Source organism: Sus scrofa, chromosome 6 (genome assembly GCF_054392235.1).
Source record: "Sus scrofa isolate SSC_HxYL_T2T_F1_AM1 chromosome 6, Sscrofa_HxYL_maternal_Yorkshire_Landrace_v2.0, whole genome shotgun sequence".
Taxonomy (NCBI): Eukaryota; Metazoa; Chordata; class Mammalia; order Artiodactyla; family Suidae; genus Sus; species Sus scrofa.
This window is the reverse complement of record NC_139388.1, coordinates 62,483,232-62,501,995: the sequence shown is the minus strand read 5'-3', so window position 1 is coordinate 62,501,995 and position 18,764 is coordinate 62,483,232. Positions and strand designations below refer to the sequence as shown.

Below are 18,764 nucleotides of genomic sequence, written 5' to 3'. Positions count from 1 at the left end.
CCAGGGATCGAACCCGCAACCTCATGGTTCCTAGTCGGATTCATTTCCGCTGCACCACAACGGGAACTCCTGCTTCCATATCTTGAGCAGATGATTCTTGGACTTTGATTCCTCTGTTTGTTGGACTTGTTATCACCTCTGTGGCGTCATAGCCGGTTTGGGTAACTGTGTTTCTTATCAGATTTTGAGTTTCCCAACATCCCTTCTCTTGAATATCCATACCTGTGGTCAGCACGGAGCTACCCTGACCTGGTGGCAGACTAGCCTCCACGGTTAGACATACCGGCATCCCAAAGCCCATCCTGTCCGTGTGAATTGAGGGGACTCCATTTACTTCCTGGTACTTGGTTTACATATGAATATAGTTGGGACAGCAGACCAGAAAGACCCCAAGGGAGTGGGGATGGAATGATGAATACGATTGCTGGGGATGAAGGCTTTGCTGGCTATTTCCCATCTGCAGGGCATCAGGTGAGGGCTCTCTGTCCGTGCTGACCCACTCATCGCCCCACTATCCAGGAGAGGAGATTAGCCACGATTGCTCCCCCCACTTTGGAGGGGAAAACAAAGGCGTGGGAGACGAAAGCAAATTTCCTAAAGCAGCTGGATGTTCCAGCTCTGAAAAGGCAGCTCCAAGTTTGAAGCCAGGTGTCCGGCTCCTTGTTAAGAGTTGTCCATGCTCTCGGTGTGTTCCAGGAGCCGATTTGACTCTGTGGTCCTGCTCTTCTTCCCCCAGACACCAAGGCCATCTTCGTCGCCGCCTTCAGCTGCCTGTCCCTCCTTCTCCTCTTCTTTGCCATCTTTTTCATCTACAGATGCTCTCAGGATGGTGAGTTCAGGGAAGCACGGGTTCCAAACTCCCAGGAAGGGGAGAAAAGCGAAGGTGTCTCTCAGGCGATAAATTCCTTCCTGCGTTTTTTTTTTTTTTTTTTTTGTAGGTTCAGCACCAGAAGAATCCCCCCAGAGGTAGGTATAGCCAACAGATCTCCTGCCCTGTGTAACTCCCACTCCATCCTTCAGAGCCTGGTCTCAAAACGGTACCTCCCCCGCCCAACCCCACCTCTCTCAGCCCTGTGCTTACCCCAAAGTCTTCAGATCCCACACGTGAACGTTTCTCTCTCTCAGAACCATCCATCCCAAGCAGGAGGCTGCAGGTAAGTGGTGGGGAAGACAGCATGAGGCATCTCCGCATAGCAAGGCTAAAATCTGACTCTTGCAATCTGAGAACTGATTTTTCCTGCCCTTTAACTCACATGCAGGTTTATGCAAGCTGGAAAGGATATCAGAATCGGTGAGTTCTTCCCTTTGGAATAACCCCAGAGCTCCCTTAGCCCCACAGGCTGGTCCCCCCTCCACCTCCTGGATTCGCTCATAGGATGGTTATGGACATGAGGCCAATAGAGTTTAACATGTTTTTCACATGGAGTTTAAAAACACGTGCTTTGATGGAACCCATAGAAACAGAGAGTAGAATGGCAGCGGCCATTCTGAGGGGTGGGGGCATTGGGGATGTGGCATTTAAGGGAACAAGCTTACAACCTGTAGATGATCCTAGAGATCCACAGCACAGCAGGGGGCTCAGAGGCAACGATGCCGTATCATACACTTCACAGTTGCCAGGAGACTAGATTGTAATTGTTCTCACCAGGGAAAAAAGGAATGATAATCAGTGACCGGAGAGAGGGGTTGGCAAGATGGTAGCCCTATTGCAATATGCCAATGTATCCAATCAACATGTGTACACCTTAAACCTGCACAATGTTGCATGTCAATTACATCTCGAAGAAACAAACAAAAACCCCTGCATATGCTCTGAATTCCAGAGTCGCTGGGGTCTAGCTCCCAAACATCTGCTATTTGTCACCTGAGACAAACCAGGAAGTCCCCATGATGTGGACCTCTCATCTCCCAGATCTAATGGGAATCAAAATCCCCAACAGAAAGGCTTGTGAGAGTCCAGGGACATCATAAAGGGGTTTCCTGGAGTTTCCGACAAAAATTTAAATGTCAGGTGAATGACATGAAAGCACCAGTTAGCGAATGTGAACAATTTACACCCATCCATTTGTTCCTACTTAAAAAAACCTGCTTATTTGTGACATAGTACTAAGAAGCTTTACCTCTAAGTATAATAGCAGGTAAGATCAACACATTTCTCCATAGGATACGGAGGGTCACTGGTTCAGTCTTCATGCCAAAGCAAGTAAATAGAAGCATTAGAAAGACACTTGAGTGGTTTGGTGTTGTATTTATAAAAAATATTTAAGCACATTGCGTTCATAAATACACACATACACATACACACACACACACATATATATATGCATAGTTTGTTACAAATTAAGCACCAGTGAACAAATCTGGGCCATTTAAAATGTCAACTTAATGGCCTTGATTATTAGCAAATGGTTGATAACAATATTACAATAATGTACTATTATGATGTGCTATCTCCATACAATGGAATACTATGCAGCAATAAAAAGGAAGAAGGTACTAATACATGTGATCAATGACTGCACTTTGAAATGGTTTGCTAAGCGAAAAAAGCCAGATACAAAAAAAACTGTATATAGAACTATTCCATTTATATAAAATCTCCAGAAAAAGGCAAGTTATAGTTGCCTACAGCTGGGGATAGTGCAGGGGGGAAGACAGAGCAGATAAAGAGCAACACTTAACTGCAAACTGGCGCAAGAGAAGTGTGGGGGAGTAATGGATATTCTAAAACTGTATCGTGGGGATGACTTCCTTATTTAGCAAAGTCACAGAAAGTCACAGAATCGTGTGCTTCCACTAGGGAAATGTTATGATATACACATTCCATCTCAATAAAATCATTTAAAAAATATAATTTCAGGATGCATGCAGGAGGGTGGTTCTTATTCTCAGAACCATACACTTGCCCTGATTTTTGTAAGCTCCAGTTACCACAGATGGATAGTCTCGTGTTACTACTGTGAGAGTCAAAAGCCCCGTCCTTCCTGAAGCATAGCCACTCTAGAAGGGCCCTGTCCCACACAACTTCTGCAGGGAGGGAAATACTGCACAGCTATACTGTCTGATACCACAGCCACCAGCCACATGTGGCTCCTGCACATTTGAAATGCCATCTGATGAGACTGAGAACCTCAAATTTCTTCTTCTTTTTTTTTTTTTTGCAACCCAAGTCTTTATTATAGGAAAGCAAACAGCTTCCAGGACAGTTGGGAGGGGGGAGAAGAACCCCCTCTCTCTATTGTCCTTAGAGGGTTTTATCCCTTAAAGATGGGGGGTACCAACGTGGGGTCCAGAAAGATATGGTGTTTCTCCCATTGGCCTTGCCCAGTTACTTATGTCAGTCCTTGGAGGACCTCAATTTTTCATTTAAATTCACTCGAATGTCAACAGCCACATGTAGCTCGTGGCTGCCATATTGGTCAGCTCGGCTCTGCATGCCCATCTCTTTTCCCTAAAGAATGAAGACCCCCTGGGAGTGACCTATGCCCAGCTAAACACCAATGCACTGTCGGAGGCAGCTTCGGTGCCCGCTGAGGACCCCCCGGAAGCTCATGACTATGCAACACTGAAGGTGTAGAACTGGAACCCTGGGAAGGAGAATGTGGATTAAGATGACTGGGGTGGCCGGACATATGAAAATCCGGGTGACTCTGTGTCCTCAGCTCATAATCCAGTCTCAGGAAATCGAGGTTTTTCCCTTCTCGCTTCCCTTCCTCTCGAAAGTTCCTGGGTGGATTTCCATGACTTTTGGAGTGTGATCTTAGCATGGCTTGTCTCAACACATAGACTAAGAACACATCCTGTGTATGTGGGCTGGCGGGATGCATCATATCCGCTTAGGGAGTTCAGCACGGCGCCATGTAAACAGAAACTGGTTCCTCTGAGAAGCCTGTGTGATCGCTGTCTGGTGAGTCACCCCATAGACACAGGGATTTCAGAAAGGAACAGAAAATACAAGCCATGAAGAGAGAGACTCAATGTGAATTAACAAAAAGCATCCCTAAGTGGCATGCACCAAGGCAAGCAGCTCAAAGTATTGGGTTCATGGAGTTCTCCTGCGGCGAAGCGGGTTAAGGATGCCACATTGTCATTGCAATGGATTGGGTAGCTGCTGGGGAGGTGGGTTCGATGCCTGGCCCAGGAACTTCCACACCCTGCAAGTGCAGCCAAAATTCGGTTCAGGACTCCTTCAAGCTGCGCTTTCGAGCATACCATGGAATATTATTCAGCCACACGCACAAAAAAACCCCACTGTTACATGCCAACAACCTGGATGAACCTAGGAAACGTCATACTATGGGAAAGGAGCCGGACACAAAAACCTGCATATTGTAGGATTCCATTTATATGAAATATCTAGAATGGACAAAGGCTTAGAGACAGAAAGCAGAGTTGCTGGGGGGAGTAGGGAGGGAGGGGTGAGGAATGACTGCTAATATGTATTGGGTTTCGGGTTTTTTTTTTTTTTTTTGATCTTTTGTCTTTTTAGGGTGGCACCTGCAGCATATGGAGGTTCCCAGGTTCGTGGTCGAATCAGAACCGCGGCTGCCGGCCTACACTGCAGCCACAGCCACAGAGGATCTGAGCTGTGTCTTCCACCTACACCACAGCTCACAGTAACAGCGGATCCTTAACCCACTGAGGGACACCAGGGATCGAACCTGCGTCTTCATGGATACTGGTTGGGGTCGTTAACCACTGAGCCACGAAGGGAACTCCAGGGTTGGGTTTCTTTTGGGGGTGATGACCATGTGGTGGAAGCAGGTGGTGGTGAGGTTTGCAGTCTTGTGAACAGACTAAAGGCCACTGAATTGTACACTTTAAAAGCGTGTTTACGGTGTGTGAATTTTAGTTCAATAAAAAACAAAGCAAAACAAGAACTTGACTGTATGCACACCCCACAGCTTCTCTTAGTTCTTCCTGCACTGCTGGAGGTTTGGCTTGTTTCCAGCGCTGCGCTGTCAGCAAAACGCTGCAATAAACACCTTTGAACCTGCCTTCTTGCTCACATTATGTGATCTCTCGAGGCTTTATATTTAGCAGTCAAATCCGTCTTCTAGACTATCCGCGACTTTCATCCCACTAAAGGGGCAAATTGCTAACTAAGGTGGCTTCATCTATTTCTACTTCCACCAGGGATGTGTGAGTTTCCAGTTCCCTGCCTTGCCAAGTGCCCTGTGTCCTTGCCAATTCGCAGATGTGTTCAACTTCGAAATTTGTGCTGATGAAATCAAGATATCACATGGTCCCTTTGTGTTTTCCTGATTATGAATGAGGATTATTGGCCATGGCGGGTTTCTCTCTCTCTCTCTCTCTCTCTCTGCCTGCCTGCTTGCCTGCCTGCCTTCTCTTTCTTTCACAACTGGTATCAATTTACTAAAAAGTTGGACTTGAGCATCTGCAGTGGTGACTTCAGCCTCGACCCCTGGCTCCGTACCGATGGACGTGATGTGCCGAAACAGCCTCGCAAGGGCTGCACAGGTCACTGCGTTGCTTGTGGAGCCTCACCTGGAAACGATCCCGTCTTAGTACCTTCACCACAGGGAGTTTTTCTTGGAGTTGTTCTCATCGTCTTGGCGGGCATCTGAATCTTTTCACTCTGAGATTCTTTCCCTTTGAGCCTCTGATCAGGTCAACATATACCTTCTCCAAAGACTTCACCTTGCGGCTGGTGAGGCTGTTTCTCATCTGGTGAGTCGTGCCCTCTGGCTCCGCCACAGTCTTTTGGTATTTTTAAAAGCCTTGGCTACAGCGTGGCTTCCCGACCGACTTGTTCCTCCTTGAAGAAAGCAAACAGCCGTGAGTCAGGAACAGGAGTGGTCGGTCTGGGGCTTCCTCAAAGAGCATTGGCGGTTTCATATCTGTGGATTGATGGTATCTAGCCATTGTTTGCTTTTTTTCTGAATTGCTTCCTTACTGATTTAAAGGGCCTAATTAAATAGTAGGCACACTTTTCCTTTGTAAGCCATATATGGCAAATATCTCCTATAAATCTGTGACTCAGGGAGTTCCCGCTGTGGCTCAGCAGTTAATGACCCTGACTTAGCAGCCATGAGGATGAGGGTTCAATCCCTGGCCTCGATCCAGTGGATTAAGGATCCGGCATTGCCGTGAGCTGTGGTGTCGGTTGCAGATGTGACTCAGATCCTGCATTGCTGTGGCTGTGGTGTAGAATAGTGGCTATAGCTCTGGCTTGACCCCTAGCCGGGGAACATCCATATGCTACGGGTGCTGCCTCTAAAAAGACCAAAAGACCACAACCAACAAAAAATCTATGACTCATATTAATTTTTCTTTGCATCTTTTAATATTAGCTACTCTAAGTAATTCATCTTTTTGTTTCTATTTTGAGAAATATCTTTGTGTCTCGAAGCTTCATACGAGAAATGTGCCCCGCATATGTTCTTCTAAATTAGAAGTTTAAAAAGTTTTGTTTTTCATATTTGATCCATCTGAAGTTAATTTCTCTCAAGGAAGGAGGGTAAAGATCTCATTTTTCCATCTGGATCACCAATCGTCCCAGTTCCGGTTCCGGTTCCGGAAAGGCTTGTTCTTTCCTCACTTGAGTTGTGCCTTCAAATGGATGAAATATGATAATGTCTGTTTCACCTGCACCACCTTCCATTGCTGGCGTGTTCAGACACTTGGATGGAAATGACAAAAGGAAAAACCTACCCTGAAAAGTCTTAAAAACCAGAAGAAGAGAAGGGGGGAGGGAAGAAGGGGGGAGGGGAGGGAGGGAGGGAGGATGAAATGGAATCACATAGCCAAACTAAGGAAAAAAAAAAAACCAGCTAGAGACGTCCTCAACTATATCCACATACTCAAATGCCATTTTTTCTTTGCATCTCTTGTCTATTTCTATTTCTGTGCTATCATTATTATTCAGACCAGCTGTTTCTTTGAGTCTGGGGCTGATAGTGACAAGTCTAGGCTCACAGCGTCGCAGACTATCTGCCAAAGAGGTAAGGGGGGGAAGCTTCTCTTTACTGGATCAATTTAGAAAAAGATATTATTGACCACTTTTGGAAGATGCTAGAAATACAGCTCACATTTTATTCTTGCTTTTTTTTTTTTTTTTTTGGCTCTTTAGGGCCGTACCCACGGCATATGGAGGTTCCCAGGCTAGGGGTCCAATCGGAGCTACAGCTGCCAGCCTACACCACAGCCACAGCAATGCAGAAGCTCACATTTTAAACGCAGAGGGAACAATACAAGCATTTCTCCTGCCTTTCACTTTTTTTTTTAATTTTAAAAATGATTTTGGAGTTCCCATCGTGGCGCAGTGGTTAACGAATCCGACTAGGATAACCATGAGGTTGCAGGTTCGATCCCTGGCCTTGCTCAGTGGGTTAACGATCCGGCATTGCCGTGAGCTGTGGTGTAGGTTGCAGATGCGGCTCGGATCCCGCGTTGCTGTGGCTCTGGTATAGGCCGGTGGCTACAGCTCTGATTTGACCCCTAGCCTGGGAACCTCCATATGCCGTGGGAGCGGCCCAAAGAAATAGCAAAAAGACAAAAAAAAAAAAAAAGATTTTAATTTTTTCCTTTATATTTGGTTTACAGTGTTCTGTCAATTTCTACTGTACAACAAAGTGACCCAGTCACACACATATGTACATTCTTTTCACACACTATCCTCCATCAGGCTCCATCATAAGTGACTAGACATAGTTCCCTGTGCTATACAGCAGGATCTCATCGCTTATCCAGTCCAAATGCAAGAGTTTACATCTATTAACCCCACATTCCCAGTCCACCCCACTCCCTTCCCTCCCCCTCGGCAACCACAAGTCTGTTCTCCAAGTCCATGAGTTTCTTTTCTGTGGAAGGGTCATTTGTACCATATATTAGAGTCTAGATATAAGTGATATCATATGATATTTGTCTTTCTCTTTCTGACTTACTTCACTCAATTAGAGGGACTCTAGTTCCATCCATGTTGCTGCAAATGGCATTATTTTGCTCTTTTTCATGGCTGAGTAGTATTCCATTATATATACCACATACCATATATATGTACCTCATCTTCTTAATCCATTCATCTGTCAATGGACATTTAGGTTGTTTCCATGTCTTGGCTATTGTGAATAGCGCCGCAGTGAATGATAGGTGCATGTACATTTTTCAAGGAAAGTTTGGTCCTGATATCTGCCCAAGAGTGGGACTGCCTTTCACGTATAACCTGTACCTCAGGACAACCAAATAGTTGGAGAAGCCAAGTTTCTACTCATACAACGATCACAACTAATACATAAAGAAGAAAACCTCCAAGTCTTATCTTTGGTTAATGCATGCCCGCGCTATCAGGAATAAAAACAGAGGATGTGGTTTAGCACCTTTCCATCCAAAAACCGTATCTACATGATAAACAGAACATCCAGAGACAAAGCAGAGGGATATCAGATAGAATCAAAGGGATTTTTTTTTCCAAAGAAGCAGCAGTGGATCTGATCTAAAATCCAGGCCAGAGGTTAGCAAACTTTCTGAAAAGGACCAGAGGGCAATATTTTCAGCCTTTGTGAGCCGTAGGATCTCTGTTGAGACTATGCGTCTCTGCTTTTGCAACCTGAGGGCAGCTATGGCTAATCCACAAACAGGTGCAGCTGTGTTCTAATAAAACTTTATTTACAAACAGAAGCCATGGGGGCGTAGTTTGCCAACCCCTGTCCTAGACCCATATTTTTAAAAATCTGAATGAATCACCCGAATAAGAATTGAACTAAGCCAGGAAATACATCATGTTCTAGAGTGCAAGAGGGGACTTTGTTGTTGTTATGTTTTTAGAGCCACATCTGTGGCATATGGAGGGTCCAGGCTAGGGTCGGAGCTGTAGCTGCCAGCCTACACCCCAGCCACAGCAACTCGGGATCCGAGCCACGTCTGTGACCTATACTGTGGCTCATGGCAACGCCGGATCCTTAACCCACTGAGCGAGGCCAGGCATCGAACCTGTGTCCTCATGGATGCTAGTCAGATTTGTTTCCACTGAGCCACAAAGGGAACTCTGGGACTTTTTTTTTAAACCACTTTCACAGCTTTTGGATCTGGAAAAGCAAGATGGGATGGTTAATGGGGTCCTCTCCATCTTTGACCTGCTGCGCCTCTGAGGTCATACGTCCTCCAGCTGGCATGGGTTTGCCCAAGGGAGGGGCCCAGCCAGCATCTCTTTGGAAAGAGTTCTGCATGTTGGAGGGGGCCTGTTTCCTAGCAAGCTCTGCAGCTTGTGGCTTTGCCTTTGCTGACTGAGTCGCATCAATATTAAATACAGTGAGTGGAGCCAGGGGATGGGGGGCCAAAAGCCGAGAGGCTTCCTGACCCTTGGGGCCCTAGCCCATCCCTGATTCTCCCACGTCCTCTCTTTCTCCCTCAGGCGTGTCTGTCTCTCTGCCCTCAGTCTGTGTGTGCATTTGCATCTACAAATATAACTGTGTTTGTGTGTGCGTGCACACGCGTGTGTGTTGGGCCGGAGGACTCAAGGGGAGGACGGAAAGGAAAGGACAGAGAGTGGTCAGGATGCTTGGAGGAAGGGAAAGAGGAGCCAGGCTCTGGATTTACATGGACGGCGAACATGATAAATTGGAGTCGGGGCTCGGCTCTCTGAAGTCACACATACAGACACACAGACACACACAGACACACACACACACACACACACACACACACAGTGTATTAGTCTCCTTCACCTGCTGCAATACAATACCAAGGACTGGATGCTTTATTTATTTATTTATTTATTTTTTGTCTTTTCTAGGGCCGCTTCTGGTGCATATGGCGGTTCACCAGGTTAGGGGTCTAATGGGAGCTGTAGCCGCTGGTCTACACCACAGCCACAGCAACTCAGGATCCAAGCTGTGTCTTCGACCTACACCACGGCTCACGGTAACACCATGATCTTTAACCCGCTGAGTGAGGCCAGGGATTGAACCCACAACCTCATGGTTCCTAGTCGGATTCGTTAACCACTGTGCCACGACGGGAACTCCAAGGACTGGATGCTTTAAACCACAGATGGGTGTTTTCTCAGCTCTGGAGGCTAGAAGCCCAAGAGCAAGGAGGTGGCCAGTAGAGTCTCTGGTTGAGAGCCGTCCCCCTGGCTTGCAGATGGCCCCCTGATCCCTGTGTCCTCACGTGACCTTTCGTCCACAGGACACTCATCCTGTGGATCAAAGCCCCACCCTTACGACCTCACTTAGCGCTACCGACTTCCTTGGAGGTCCCGCCTCCACATACGACCGCGCTGGAGGTTAGAGCTTCAACATCATGAATTTCAGGAGGACACCAACATTTTGTCCATCACACACACACACACACACACACACACACACACACGCACACACACGTGATCCTGTAAGACATCCACCAAAAGAACTACCCAGAGCCTCTACACACATGCAATCACACACAACACACATTCTCGTGGGCTGCGTTTTGTCCCCTCACCGCCCCCCGCCCAAATCCATACCTTTAAGTCCCAAACCCCCTAGTATCCCAGAACGTGGACTTAGATGCAGAGGGGTCACTGCACATTCATTAAAAGGATGAGGTCATTGTGGAGCAAGACAAGCTTGCGTCCCATGTGGCTGGGTCCTTGGGAAACGGGGGAATGTGGACACAGAGACACGCACAGGGAGGGCGCTGCATCGTCTGAAGATGAAGGCAGGAGTTCCCGTTGTGGAGCAGTGGTTAACGAATCCGACTGGGAACCATGAGGTTGCGGGTTCAATCCCTGGCCTTGCTCAGTGGGTTGAGGATCCAGCGTTGCCTTGAGCTGTGGTGTAGGTCACAGACGCGGCTCGGATCCCCTGTTGCTGAGGCTCTGGTGTAGGCCGGTGACTATAGCTCTGATTAGACCCCTAGGCTGGGAACCTCCATGTGCTGCGGGAGTGGCCCTAGAAATGGCAAAAAGACCAAAAAAAAAAAAAAAAAGATGAAGGCAGAAGTTGGGGTGCTGTGGTTATAAGCTGAGAACTGCCAAAGCTTCCCAGAGAATGACCAGAAGTCAGGAGAGAGGCGTGAAACGCAAGGAACCAACACCCTCCCCCCACAACAAATGTGGACTTTGGACGTCTGTCCTCCAGAACTGGGACAGCACAGCTTTCTGCTGTGTTGGCTGCCCAGTCTGTGGGATTTGGTTAAAGCAGCCTGAACAGATTAATACAGGGACCTAGGGAGGCAGCAGGAGGCCAGGAGGTGCAGGAGCCTCACCTCCAAGTCCTCAGCATCCGCTCCGCTCTCCCGTCAGAATTTACCAACAAAACACAGAGTCCCCATTAGGAACTTCGCGATGGTGACTGCAGAGCACAGACCCCAAGAACTGTGAGGTCCACTGTGCCCAGGCTGCACGCCCACAAAGCCGGCCCTGCTTGCATCCCAGCTGCAAGCAGAAGCCCCTTGGACTGGGGCCTCTGCAGGGGAACTCACTTTGCTTCCCTTCCTGAGCTGCCCCGCCCCTGGTGGACAAAGCACTGAAGTCACAGCGGGGCTCATCCGTGCCCCTCTGCTCCTCTTGCCTCAGAAGCTACTCTCCTCGGAGCTTGGGGCCCATCTGCCTCACCATGTGGAGGAAGCCTGTCTTCAGTGAAAAACACGAAGATGACTCAGAGCATCAGGAAAAGGAGACGGAGTGTGCCTCCAGCTTGTGTTTTTGGCTCCTAATTGCTTCCAAAACACAGCATCCCTTCCCTTCTTGCAGTTCTCTTATTCAGCCCTGCTGGGGACCTTCTGAGCCAAAGCAAAAAAAACCCCAAAGCCCCAAACAACCCAGCAAAGTCCTTTGCCTCTAAACTAGTCTGAGAAGGCATTTCATTCTGATCCAAGAGTCCTGATGAATAGTATTAAAATCAATGACCCTAATTTAAGATCTCATTTATGGACAATTTCTCGGCATTTATCCTCCTTAAAGTACTATAGTTAAGTCACCAATTTTAATGATTTCCTGACTTTATCTTCTAAAATCACGAATGCGGTAGCAAGTGTAGTCCATCAAATTGTTTTCTTTCTTTTTCTCTTTCTTTCTTTTTCTCTTTCTTTCTTTCTTTCTCTTTCTTTCTTTCTTTCTTGCTTGCTTGCTTGCTTGCTTGCTTTTTAGGGTTGCACCCGTAGCATATGGAGGTTCCCAGGCTAGGGGTTGAACTGGAGCTGTAGCTGCCGGCGCATGCCACAGCCCCAGCCACCCCATATCCAGGATATGTCTGTGACCTACACCACAGCTCATGGAAACACCGGATCCTTAACCCGCTGAGCAAGGCCAGGGATCGAACCCACAACCTCACGGTTCCTAGTCAGATTCATTTCCACTTTGCCACAACGGGAACTCTGGTCACATTGCCTTCTTAACTTGTGTCTTCCACATGGGACATGGCAGGGGAGAGCCCCAGAACTGCAGGGTAAGGACAGTCCTTTGTTTTCAGACAGGGTCGGATATAAGTTTGGGGTTACAGGAGCTACAAAAGTTTTGTTAAAAATCTTCAGGACTTGGGATGAGGGGAGGGATGAAGACTGCAAAGTAGGAGGACGTGGAAGGCACCCACGCAGTCCTCAGGAAAAAGAACAAAGCTAGAAGCATAACCCTCCCAGACCTGAGAATATACTACAAAGCTACAGTTATCAAAACAGCACGTCCTGCTCTGTAGCACTGGGAACTAAGTCTCATCACTTATGACAGAGCATGATAATGTGAGAAAAAAGAATGTGTACATGTATGTATAACTGGGTTACCATGCTGTACAGTGGGAAAAAAACTGTATTGTGGAAATAACAATTAAAAAAATAAACTACTTTTTCTTCAGAAACGAAACAAAGCAAAACAAAACAGCATGGTGCTGGCACAAGAACAGGCATAACAGATCAGCGGAACAGAATAGAGAGCCCAGAAACAGGCCCACACACCTACGGTCAATTAATCTTTGACAAAGGAGGCAAGAATATACACTATAGAAAAGATAGTCTCTTCAAGAAGTGGTTTAGGGAAAGATGGAGGGCTGCATGTCAATCAGTGAAGTTAGAACAACCCCTGGAGTTCCCGTCGTGGCACAGGGGTTAATGAATCTGACTAGGAACGATGAGGTTGTGGGTTCGATCCCTGGCCTTGCTCAGTGGGTTAAGGATCCGGGGTTGCTGTGAGCTGTGGTGTAGGTTGCAGACATGGCTCGGATCCCACGTTGCTGTGGCTCTGGTGTAGGCCAGTGGCTATGGCTCTGATTCGACCCGAGCCTGGGAACCTCCATATGTCATGAGAGCGGCCCAAGAAAATGGCAAAAAGACAAAAAAATAAAAAATAAAAAAAAACCCTTACACCATTCCCAAAAATAAATTCAATTTGGTTTATAGTCCCAAACATAAGACATGACACCATGAACCTTCTAGAAGAGAACATAGGCAAAACACAAATTGTAGCAATATTTTCTTAGATTTGTCTCCCAAGGCGAAAGACATCAAAGCAAAAATAAACAAATGGGACCTAGAGAAACTTCAAAGCTTTTGCACATCAACAAAATTAAAAGACAACCTACAGATAAGGGAGAATATTTGCAAACAATGAGACCAACAGGAGGTTAATCTCCAAAATAGACAAATAGCTCAAACAACTTAATATTGAAAAAATGGGAGTTCCCCTTGTGGCTCTGTGAGTTACACACCTGACTAGCATCCATGAGAATGAGGGTTCAATCCCTGGCCTCCCTTGGTGGGTTAGGGATCTGGCATTGCCATGAACTGTGGTGCAGGTGACAGGCACTCGGCTTGGATTCTGCATTGCTGTGGCTGTGGCGCAGGCCAGCAGTGCAGCTCTGATTTGACCCCTAGCCTGGGAATTTCGATATGCTGCAGGCGAAGCTCTAAAAAGAAAAAAATATTGAAAAACAAACAATCCAATCAAAAAATGGGCGGAAGACCTAAAGAGACATTCTTCTAGAGGAGACGTTCAGATGGCCAGCAGACACAGGAAAGGATGCTCAACGTGGCTCATCACTAGAGAAATACAAATCAAAACCACAGTGACGTGACTTCACACGTCAGAATGGCCACCATCAAAAAAGTCTACAAATAATAAATGCTGGAAAGGGTGTGGAGAAAAGGGAACCTTTGGATACTCTTGGAAATTTAAATCGTGTACAGCCACTATCGAAAACAGTATGGAGTTTCCTGAAAAAACTAAAAACAGAGCTACCATGATTCAGCAATCCCATTCTGGGCATGTATCTGAAAGAAATGAAAACGCTCATTCAAAAAGACACACGCAGGAGCTCCTGTCGTGGGGCAGCAGAAATGAATCCAACTAGGAACCATGAGGTTGCGAGTTCAATTCCTGGCCTTGCTCAGTGGGTTAAGGATCTGGCGTTGCCATGAGCTGTGGCGTAGGTCGCAGATATGGCTCGGATCTGGCATTACTGTGGCTGTGGTATAGGCTGGCACATGTAGCTCTGACTGGACTCCTAGCCTGGGAACTTCCATATGACGCAGGTGTGGCCCTAAAAAAAAAAAAAAAGATACATGCACCCCAATGCTCACAGCAGCACTATTTATAATAGCCAAGACAAGGAAGCAACCCAACTGCCCATCAACAGATGACTGGCTTAATATCTATATCTATATATAGCAATTTTCCTATATATTCCTATATATATAGGAATATTACTGTCCTAAAAAAGATTGAAATATTGCCATTGAAGCAACATGCATGGACCTAGAGATTGTCATACTAAGTGAAGTCAGAGGAAGACCAGTATCATATGATATGACTTATATGTAGAATCTAGAAAGAATACAAATGAATCTATCTATAAAACAGCAACAGACTCACAGACATGGAAAACAAACTCATGGTTATCAAAGGGGAGAAGGAGAGAGGGAATAGTTAGGAGAATGCGATGAATAGATTAAAACTACTATACATAAACGAGATAAGCAACAAGGATTTCCTGTAGAGCACAGGGAATTATATTCAGTATCTTATAATAAGTGATAGCGGAATATAGTCTGAAAAAAATAACTGAATCACTTTGCTGTACACCTGAAACTAACACGATGTTGTAAATCAACTATACTTCACTTTTAAAAAAAAAAGCTGAGTAAGAATGAAAAAAAAAAAAAACCAAAAAAACCTCCAGGGCTGTGTCCACATCATGGAGAGACAGATGTCTCAGAGGATGTTGTAGGCGGTACAAACCATCCCGAAACCATCCCCGTTTTCCTGGGATGGGGGGATGAGGGGAGGTTCTCAGGATATGGGAATGAGGAATTTCCCAGGACATGAATATTTCAGGGCTAAAACTGAGAAAGTCCCCCAAACCAGTCCCCCAAACTAGAGTTTAAGCATGTGCATTGTAAAGGGGTGATAATTACACTGATTTAGAAAACGAGTTTTTTCTCACCTCCTGAGCCACTCCCATATCCACCTTAACAGGTCTCATTTTTGACCTGTGCCCTTGGGGGACCTCAAGGCAAATCTCATGACTTTTTCTTTTTCTTGGCTGTACCCCCTGGCATATGAGGACGTTCCCAGGCCAAGAAATGAATCTTGGAACTAGGTGCAACCTAAGCCACCACCATGGCAACGCCAGACCCTTAACCTTACTGTGCTGGGAATCAAACCCAGGCTCCCACAGAGACAATGCCGTCCATAACCAGCTGCACCACAGCCGGACCGCCTCTCATGACGTTTATAGTCATTTTAATTAAGACTCAGTACTATTTTTTTTTTAATCATTTGCAAGGGGGAAAAATTCAATTCAGTAATTGCAATGCTTTTGGCAAGTCGCCTGCAGCTGCACTGGGCACTGTCAGCTTTTTATTCACATCCCCACCCAGAGCTACTGCTCCTCATCCCCGCCCAGCCCCCAGGCTGCTCTTTTCTCACCTGAAGTTGGCATCTCCTCCAGGAAGTCTGGGAAGGAGAACGCTCTGTCTTTGCGGGGTGCGTCCATCGTGTCCAGCTCCTCGCCGCAGGGTTCACCTCCCACCTCCAGGTGGCGCTCGTGGAAAGGCTATAAGACACCTGATTCAGACTCTCTTCCACTCTCCCTCCCCCTTCCCTCCCTTTCTTCATTCTTTCCCTCCTCTCCCCCCTCCAGGCTGTCCCAGAACATCTCTGAGCTGTTAGCCCAATCCTGAGCCCTTGAGACATTTCACACATGAGTGAGATCCCATCCCTCTCTGGGTCCTGCCCTTCTCCCCATGTTAAGAGCTGTGAGGGGTCCAGTTGGAGCTTTTCCCCTTGAGGCTCGAAGTGAGAAACCATCACCCTCTCCACTCCTGCGGTGAAGAGCGGATGAACCCACCTCAAGCCAAGAGCTCTTGCAAATACACCCATGAAAACAAAACACTTCTGATTTCAGCAACAGGTCGGGGGGTGGGGGGCGGAGAATGGACCACGGAAGGGAAGGTTGGGTTTCTGGCTTCTCTAAGTCATGCACGGATGGTCCCACTTCGGATTCTGCCTTCACTGGCATCTATAGCTTTGGGGCTTGAGCAGAAACAGATTGCAATGATTCTTCTTGAACGTTCTGTTATACACGTGTGAAAACATCTTGCAAAAAAAGTCACTCGAGAGCCAGTTTTGAAGACCAACGGCTGGTAGGAGTCCATTTTCACCAAAAAAGCAAAAACAAACAAACAAAACCCCACTAGGGAGGTCCCTCGTTGCCTAGTGATTAAGAGTTCAGTTCGGTGCTGCTGTGGTGAGGGTTCCATCTCTGGCCTGGAAACTTCCACATGCTGTGGGCATGGCCAAACAAAACAAAACAACCCCTGCCAAGAGTTCATGAACACACGCACACAAAAATATCAGAATATCCACCAAAACGTTAACAAGGGTTGGAAACTTGTGTAATTCTTTTAAGTATGTGGGTGTGCTATTTCTTTCTTTTTTGGGGGTTATGCTGTTACTTACATGAAAATAGTAACTATATAATAAAATTCGCTGCAATTAAGAGTTGGTAGTGATGTGTGTATCTGACCTGCATACTATTCATGCCTTAAAGGCTTCCTTTATCTTGGTTCTTTTTATATTGATTCATGGCCTCAGGACCAGGCATGGCAACAGCTGAATCTTTTCTGTATCCATTTTATTGCTTGAATCTCAGTTAAGCTTCCTTTAGAAAAGGAATTGAAACTTGGAGGCTAGGGCTGTGGGATTTGGGAAGGAGCCTGGCGTACAGCAGAGCCAGTCTCTCCCAACCACGACCAAGAGGAGATGCCGGAGGGCTTCCCTATACCTCCGTGGAAGGGACCTGCACCAAAGCAGTGACAGCTCCAGATCGTTTAACCACTAGACCACCAAGGAACTCCAAGAAGGATGACATTTTTTCAAAAACTGCATGCCCAAGTGAGTGCCCCACTGAAGGACCTGACCAGTGATCCTCAGAATCATCCAGGTCATTCAAAATGAACCCAAGGAGTTCCTGTCATGGCGCAGTGGAAACCAATCCGACTAGGAACCATAAGGTTGCGGGTTCGATCCCTGGCCTTGCTCAGTGGGTTAAGGAGCCTGTGTTGCTGTGAGCTGTGGTGTAGGTCACAGATGAGGCTTGGCTCTGGCGTTGCTGTGGCTGTGGCCTAGGCGGCGGCTACAGCTCCAATTCGACCCCTAGCCTGGGAACCTCCATATGACGTGGGTGTGACCCTAAAAAGACAATAGACAAAAAAGAAAAAAAAAAAAAGAAACCAAGCAGGGCCCTATGAGGCTCCTGGGCACACAAGCCTTTCTGTGTCCCCCACTTCCTGTTTTTAGGGGAATTAGCTTCAGCCTTCATGCCCTTCCCTGAGTTCCAAAGGCCAGGTTCAAACACTAGCTAATCAGGGAAGGAAGGGGATGCAGAGACCAGGAGGAGTCGTGAAGAAACCATAGTATAACCAGGGTCCTGGTTCCTCCTCAAGGAAAGTACATAACGATAGCTTTGAGCTCTTCTGCAGAGCTAAACCCCCCAACAAATGGAAGTCGTTCACTACCTGATGGAAGCGGCTTCCTTCCAGAAAGAAGATGGCAGTATGATAACTCAACGACCGACCTCCAGAACCAGTCCGGGAAGCGCAGAAGGCAGCTCGAAGAAGAATGCAAGCTTGCATCTACCCGGATCCTTATCTGCAGCCGTTTTCCACTCCCAAACCATAAACCCCCCTCCTATTCGCTCCCCTAGGGGGGCAGCGTCTTGAGGACATAGCTTGCTGTGGCCTCCTCTGCCTGGCAAAGCAATAAATGCTACTATTTTCCACGTCACCCCAAACTCTGTCTCTGTATTTCTATTTGGCACCAGGGGACAGAGGTTGAGTAGCGGTCAGAGGGGAACTGGGACCCCCAGCACCCCCTGGAGGGTAGTGGCGTCTGGCTGAGCACGAGGTGCCTGGAGCCCCGCCCAGTTAGCGCATCACCAGCCAATCAGAAGAAAGTCACACACACACACCCCGCCCAGCCCTCTCCCCACATTTTGCCTTCTTTGTCCGGGTCCTGCGGGCCCCCATCCTGGAAAGCCTCCTGTTGGGCCCCTGTCGGTTCCAAACAGCTTACAAGGTTTATCTCCCAACAGTTACAGGCTGAACGGTTGTTCCCAGGGTGGAAGCTGGTTTCGGGTGTGGGTTGCATTTAGATCAGGTGGAAAGAGACGTCTACTTGGGTAGGCAGGGCAGCACCCACTCCCACCAGGAAGCAGTTACGGAAGAGAGAGACCTCTGCCCTGATGCCCAAGGAGTACCTGCTTTCAGGGGGCAGTTGTTAGGGGACCACTGACTGAAACCGCCCACCCTGGCCAAGCGCAATAATAGCCGCC

General features: G+C 47.2%; 1 protein-coding gene and 1 long non-coding RNA gene across 5 annotated transcripts in view; one reads left to right on the top strand and one right to left on the bottom strand.

The window, feature by feature from the left end:
* The window catches only part of VSTM1 (V-set and transmembrane domain containing 1), a 19,994-nt gene extending 14,997 nt beyond the window's left edge, over positions 1-4,997 (top strand). The window contains exons 5-9 of one of the 4 annotated variants that reach the window (XM_003356048.5): positions 737-829; positions 939-966; positions 1,126-1,154; positions 1,260-1,291; positions 3,458-4,997. In XM_003356048.5, coding sequence (XP_003356096.2) covers positions 737-829; positions 939-966; positions 1,126-1,154; positions 1,260-1,291; positions 3,458-3,577 — 302 coding nt within the window. In that variant the 3' untranslated portion in view covers positions 3,578-4,997. Of the gene's footprint in view, positions 1-736; positions 830-938; positions 967-1,069; positions 1,292-3,457 lie in introns of all 4 variants that reach the window. The other 3 variants (XM_021094895.2, XM_021094893.2, XM_084958872.1) reach the window with 3 other exon arrangements.
* LOC110261038 (uncharacterized) lies at positions 4,455-18,764 on the bottom strand. Its single transcript, XR_002344777.2, has 3 exons — positions 17,950-18,764; positions 15,860-15,986; positions 4,455-5,779 (listed from the first exon to the last, which is right to left on the bottom strand). It is a non-coding gene; the product is annotated as an uncharacterized LOC110261038 (long non-coding RNA).